The sequence below is a fragment of the Scomber scombrus genome, chromosome 2 (assembly GCF_963691925.1).
Source record: "Scomber scombrus chromosome 2, fScoSco1.1, whole genome shotgun sequence".
Classification (NCBI taxonomy): Eukaryota; Metazoa; Chordata; class Actinopteri; order Scombriformes; family Scombridae; genus Scomber; species Scomber scombrus.
The window spans coordinates 27,828,759-27,835,366 of record NC_084971.1 but is presented as its reverse complement, the minus strand read 5'-3'; the positions used below and the strand labels follow the sequence as shown (position 1 = coordinate 27,835,366).

Sequence of the window (6,608 nt, the reverse complement as noted above, 5' to 3'; positions counted from 1 at the left end):
TGAAGTCACCAAAAAAGTGTTTTCAATGATTCGATCATATCCACATTATTTAATAGTTTAATTATGTTTTCTGGACAGTGTATCTCCCCCATGATTGTCTAAATCACCAAAATTATGATCATAAATACATTTTAAGTGTATTTCTCTTTTCGCTTTACTTTTCTTTCTATATTATACTTTTAAATTTAAACTTTACTGACTCTAAAGATTTCAGAACCAGACCACAAGTCATTTGTATGTATTCTTGTAACAGATTATTATTATTATTTTTTAAAATCTCTAATAACAATGTTAATAATAATAGCAAACATTATGACACTGTGAGTGATTGTCAGCATTTGCCCGCCTACCGTGAGTCACAAGCTCACACAGACGCGCCCTGAACAGACTGTTTAAAACGGCTCATTTCCCACCAAGATTTATTTCAACAGACTGACCTGTCAGAGTCCAACTGAGCGGTGAACCCTCCTCTCCATGATAATGATGCAGGTAGGTTTGAAACACAGATGCTGTATTTGCTTGATAATGTCAAGATTATATCCTCTTATAACTTCATCCAATAATAATAAATACTATTTTGGCTGTGAGAAGCTTAATAGAAAGGTTTTATAATGTGCTGATGATGCTCAAGAATACATTATGTTATTAGTCATTATTAGTGTTAGTGGTGCTGTTAACAGTATAGTTGTAGTACTAGAAACAGTGTAGTCTGTAGGAGTAAAACTTTAATAACCAGAACTACAGTGAACATAATCTGCAATAGAACTGTAGCAAAATGAGAGCATATCTCATGATTCCATGTTAAAAATGACAGGAATGTCAAAAGTTTGTATTATTTATAGACCAAAGCCTAAGCACAGAGTTAAAGGCTGTTTGTCTTATTTATAGATAAAAGTCTGTAAAGTCTTTCTTAACAGCAGAGCTAAACCATTTCATCTTGATATTGTAGAATAAATTAATCAATGAAAATGTCAAATGAATTTACCTTAATAGATAAATGAAAAATACTCTTTCATTATAATTCATTTATATTGGTGTCATTGAGGATTGTTGTTGGTTAAATATTAACAGTGTTATCTGATTACAGACTTCAGTCCTGCTGTGAACAAACAATGTGTGAATTTGAGTAAAATATTACAGTTACATTTTTCATATTATAATGTTTTGTGACTGTTTTAAAATGTGTTTGAATTGAACCAAACCAGACTGAAAAGCCTCTGCGTTGTTCTGTGACAGCTGATCCTACTCTAGGCCAATACCTGGCACTATGTAACTGTTGTTATATATATATATATATATATATATATATATATATATATATATATATATATATATATATATATATATATATATATATATATATATATATACTGTATAACCTATGATAACAGAAAAAAGACAGGAAGTATGCAGTGTTGTAAAATATGCACCTACAATAAAGCAACATATCCTCTAAACATTTATTCTCAATTTTATAGTTTTATAATAGCTTTTTGTCTTTATTTATTCATACTGTGTGACAATTATTACATACTATTATTAATTTATCCACCTTGATGAAGGTCTCTAAATATCTGGAGCATCCCTTTAATCAACCATGTTACTCACTGTGATTCATCTCTTTCGTTTTTCATCCAGGGAACATTATTCGTAGCTCTGGTTCTTGCGACCTCAGTCCACTCCGACTCCCAGTTTTCCCTGCCCGTCGACTGTGATGACATCCATCGCCATGACAACACCAGCTCCAGTGGGGTGTACACTATCTACCCGGGGGGTCCCACCACACCCCTGCATGTCTACTGTGACATGGACACTGATGGAGGGAGATGGACAGTCAGTACACTTAATATTTCATCAGATTTGATCACAAACATGAACATAAAACAAACTGTGTGAAGAAACACATGATGAAATATGGGAGCCTCATTTTAGTCAGTGAACCTCTGAGGTGACCTCACGCAAAATACATTTATTTTGATGTATTTTAAATTTTGCATAGAAACACATAGTTCCTGAAATTATGTGGTAAAAACAATGATGTGTTGGAGGTTTTTTTCTTTTGGTTTTGTTTATGTGTGGGAAGGTGTTTTATATTTGATGATTGATATATAGTGTCTTGAAATCCGAAACTAGTGGTAATTTTGATGTGTACTCTGAGGTGACCTCACGCAGGTGACCTCAGAGAACAAAAACAAAGGAAATCTAAGATCTAAAATGTAGTTGCTATGAGGATTTGGCTGAAAAGTTTTTTAAACATCTGAAAAGACGTTGTCCTTCTAATAAAACTTTGAAAGAAATGAAAGAGTTGGAAAGAGTTGGAATTTATAAGCAATTTGCTTATGAAGACTTAAGATTTGGATTTGGCCCAAAAGATTAAAAAACAGGTCTGACTTAAAGCCATTTTGATTTTAAAGCTATTGTTAAAGTTACTGATTAAGAGGCTGACAGGAAACAAGGCCTTGCTGCAAGTAGACCATGAACATTGCAGATGTGTGGCATGCACAGTAACCATTCAGCTACCAGGATGCTCCATTGCATTTACTTTCAACCTGTCTTTGTTTCTCTCAGGTCTTTCAGAGGAGAATGGATGGGAGTCAGAGCTTCTTCAGACCGTGGGCTCACTACAAGACTGGATTTGGGAATGTGGCTGGAGAATATTGGCTAGGTGAGTTCTTGAGGAAAACATACATTTAAGACATGGTTCCTGTGTTTGTGCATTTACATCTTTATCTGCTGAAGTGAAACAAAAACAATGAGGCCTGTGATTTGTTGAGAGTTAATCTGGGGGAAAAGAGGTTAAGAAATATAAAGGGCCTTGGTGCAGGAAGTTAAATTTAACCTCTTGTGTCCTTTTAGGCCTGGAAAACATCTTCCTGCTGACAGTGAGGAAGAAGAATGAGCTACGTTTAGACATGGAGGACTTGGAGGGAGGGAAGGCTTCTGCCCAGTACTCCTCCTTCTCCATTGATTCAGAGGATGACGGCTATCAGCTTCACCTGGGCAGCTTTGATGGAGGAGCCGCAGGTGAGAATCACTGTGTGTGTCTTAATTTGGAAAGTTGAATTTCAGGGCATATGGGAGTGTCCTCTGCAAGCAACACAGGATTTTTTTCATATGAAAAACTTCCCATTTCTGAATCATGGGTGGGTCAAGGTAGACTGGGTCCTTAAATCTTTTTTTTATTTTTGCTGAGTGAAGTTTTTCTTGGGTCCTTAAAAAGCAAAATCTGGCTCTCATGTGTTGTCAGATAAATGAAAAATATGAATGCACTTTTAGAGGAAAGAATTGTATTATTCCAGATGAATGAGTTCATTTCTAAAACAGTATGCCTGTGTAGCCTATTTATCGGGAGAAAGAAACTATTTATCTCCAAGATTTTTTGACTCAAGGATCCAGTCTATGACGGTAGACAGAGTATTCAGTCAGCACAGCCAAGGACTTTTTGTCTTTTTATAGAACTTCTTTACTGGATCTTCTTTTACATACAACATACTGTAGATAATTTATGTTCAGATATTTATCAAAACATTAAAGTAACTTAAAACCTCTACGGGCGAAATGATGAGAAGCCTTATGGGAGTAAAGATGAACCACATTTCATCTCCAGTAACACTGTTTTTGTCTGTCATTGTTTTTTAGGGGACAGTTTGACAATTCACAACAACATGAAGTTCACCACCTATGACAAAGACCAGGACGGGTGGGGTAACAACTGCGCTCAACACTATCTGGGTGGATTCTGGTACACTAACTGCCACAACACAAACCCCAATGGCATGTACGCACCTCACAATTCCATCGGGTTTGAAAATTCCCACATCATTTGGCATGCGTGGAAGGGCTGGAACTATTCCCTCAAGACTATCGCCATGAAGATCAGATCAGTCGCTACGTGTACGTGCAAACATTGACCTGATTAGCTGTGATTAGGTAGATTATAGGAATACTGTGATGTTCCTACTGTTCATTTTCCTTTTTGTTTTAGTCATTTAATGTTTCAAAGATTTAATGAATCAGAATATATATTGTTACCTGATGTGAATTTCTACTGTTAACTCCTTCTCTCTTTTTTATGCTGCATTTTGTGAAGAACATTGTTGTTTTTAATAAATATTGTAACATTATTACTGTATCACTGTATGTTTGTATGTGTCATAGACATTTGTTACTAGAAGTTTCTCTGAAGAATCACAGAGGACGGAGTAATGAATCTTTCCCTTTACTCATTACATGCCAGCACGGAGAAGGACACACAGTCGTTCTGCCTAGAAACAAACAGTTTCAGCTTTTATACTGTAACGCCTAGTGGAAATTTTAATAAGAGAGGGCAATAATGTAATGAAGTAACACAGTAACAAAGTCATAAAGTAATTAAGTAAAGAAACCAACCAAGGAATACTGATAACCTTTGCTGACTCTCTACTAGATCAGAAACGGTCAGTTTTACTACCAGGTGTCTTGTCTGATTTAACAAAACGCCTGAGGCTTAGGCATTTATACTCATTAAGGCACACACATTACACACAAAAAATCCTTTACAGTATGTTTGGGGGACAAATCCAGGAATCTAAGAGAAATATTAAATTATTTTTTAGAAACACATAGTACCTGAAATTATGTGTTAAAAACAATGACGTGTGGGAAGGTGTTTTATATTTGATGTTTGATCTAAAGCAGTGTCTTGAAATCTGAAACTAGTAGTAATATTGACGTGTACTCAGAGAAGTCGCAGCTAAAAAAACAAAGTAAAAGTATCCAGACAAACAAGACTACATGTTTCCCCCTTTACCTCTTTCACTTGCTCCATGTGCTCCAGAAACCATCAAACACACGTTGAATACAGAGTGAAATCAACCAATTAATCAATCAATCTTTATTTATATTGTGCCAAATCACCACAATAATTATCTCAAGGCTCTTTTCACATAGAGCAGATCCAGACAGCACTCTCTATTTTAATTTAAAGAGAACCAACATTCCCCACATGAGCGAAGCACTTGGCAGCAGCCGTGAGGAAGAACTCCCCTTTAACGGGAAGAAACCTCAGGCAGAACCGGGCTCTAGCTGGGTGACCATCTGCTTTGACCTGTTGGAGTTGAGGGAGAGAGAGCGGGAAAGGGAGAAGGGAGGAAGAACGAGGAGAGGGAGAGAGGCACAAATGAAAGTATCAAGAAACACCATTTTGCCTCAGGTGTGTGAGTTCATAAAAGACTGTGTGCGTGTTCACTGGACACACGGTGTCACCCTTGTGCCACCTCATTTGGTTTTGTGGACTGGGGAGGTGTGGTCTCAACAGGTGGGTCCAAACATGGGGTGGTGGTGGTGCTGGATGAAGGGAATATAGAGGACATAAAGGCCTACTGCTGGGAATGAAGAGAGTATTATAGTATTACCAATATGTATTTGCATCCAGTACCATGTGACTGTAGTATAAAAACATCTTAACACAGAATAAAAAGTTAAACTGATTTAAAAACTGTTTTATTGTTTAGTTTAATCTGCAACAATGCATCATATTTTAAGGCATTAAGGATTTGTGCTATAACAAAAACTTAATGATGCATTTAAAATGTCAATTCTAAGAGGGTTGAATAGTTTTTACTGTATATCTGTTTATATGTAACCAACATAACGCTGAGTGAGGCCATGTAGATTTACGAACTAATACTTATGTGCATTTACTTAAGTAGGATTTTAAATGCAAGAGGTCTACTTGTAAATGAGTATTTTTTAAACATTGTGACAAAGCTTTTTACTTAAAGTGCCCCAACAGTCAAAATATGTTTTACATCTTGTTTCCTCAGTTTAATATTTGAGCCTCACTGTGCAGAGTGATGTATGTGCAGAGTTTGACACATGAAGGCTGTTTTCACATTTATCTGCTGAAGGAGGAAAGTTTCTTAAATATAAGTTTAAGGCGTGAACTTACGACTATAATTTGTGACTTCACAACTCGTTTGGAGCCAGTCGTGGTCCAGTGTGCAACTTACACAAATGTGATGTGTAAATGCGAAGGCTAAAGAGCACAAACACTGAGAAAAGACTTTACAGTGAAGTAAGAGACATCTTGTGTGATCAATTAAACGTTTGATATTTATAATAGTCATTAGATAATAGTCATATATGTGGGAAGATTAGATGTCATTTTAAGAATTCTAAAAAGGTAATAACTTTTAATTTGTAAAAAAAAGAAGAAGAAAAAAGAAACAAATTATTATTCAAAGCTGAGCATTAAAACATGTCTGTAGGGTCTTTAAGTGAAAGGTCTCAGTTCTTCATCACTGCTAAAGTTAAATATCATCTTGTAGGAAACATTAACATTTGTTTAAAAAAAGAGCCAACTGTATTACAGATGTAGAGATATTTATAACAATTTAATAATATTCATGATACTTGTATTGAACCATTATTTGTAAATAGTTTGGACGGTTTTGTATGTACTTACTTTACTGTTTAAGGCCCATCTTGGACTGAGGATTGCAAACTATTTGTAAATGTTGGGTAACATTAATTTATCTCCATGAAGAAATAAACTTTCTAAATCAATAGATCAATAATTATACAGGCAAATTGAAAATGTCAACCTGCTGGTGGCGCTGGAGGACTAT

At 35.6% G+C, this 6,608-nt stretch overlaps 1 protein-coding gene across 1 annotated transcript; it reads left to right on the top strand.

The window, feature by feature from the left end:
• Positions 1-416: 416 nt before the first annotated feature.
• Positions 417-4,433, top strand: LOC133995347 (microfibril-associated glycoprotein 4-like). Its single transcript, XM_062434707.1, has 5 exons — positions 417-489; positions 1,639-1,833; positions 2,569-2,665; positions 2,857-3,024; positions 3,640-4,433. The coding sequence occupies exons 1-5, from the start codon at positions 475-477 to the stop codon at positions 3,909-3,911; spliced, it is 747 nt and encodes a 248-aa protein (XP_062290691.1). The 5' UTR covers positions 417-474; the 3' UTR covers positions 3,912-4,433.
• The last annotated feature ends 2,175 nt before the right edge of the window (positions 4,434-6,608 follow it).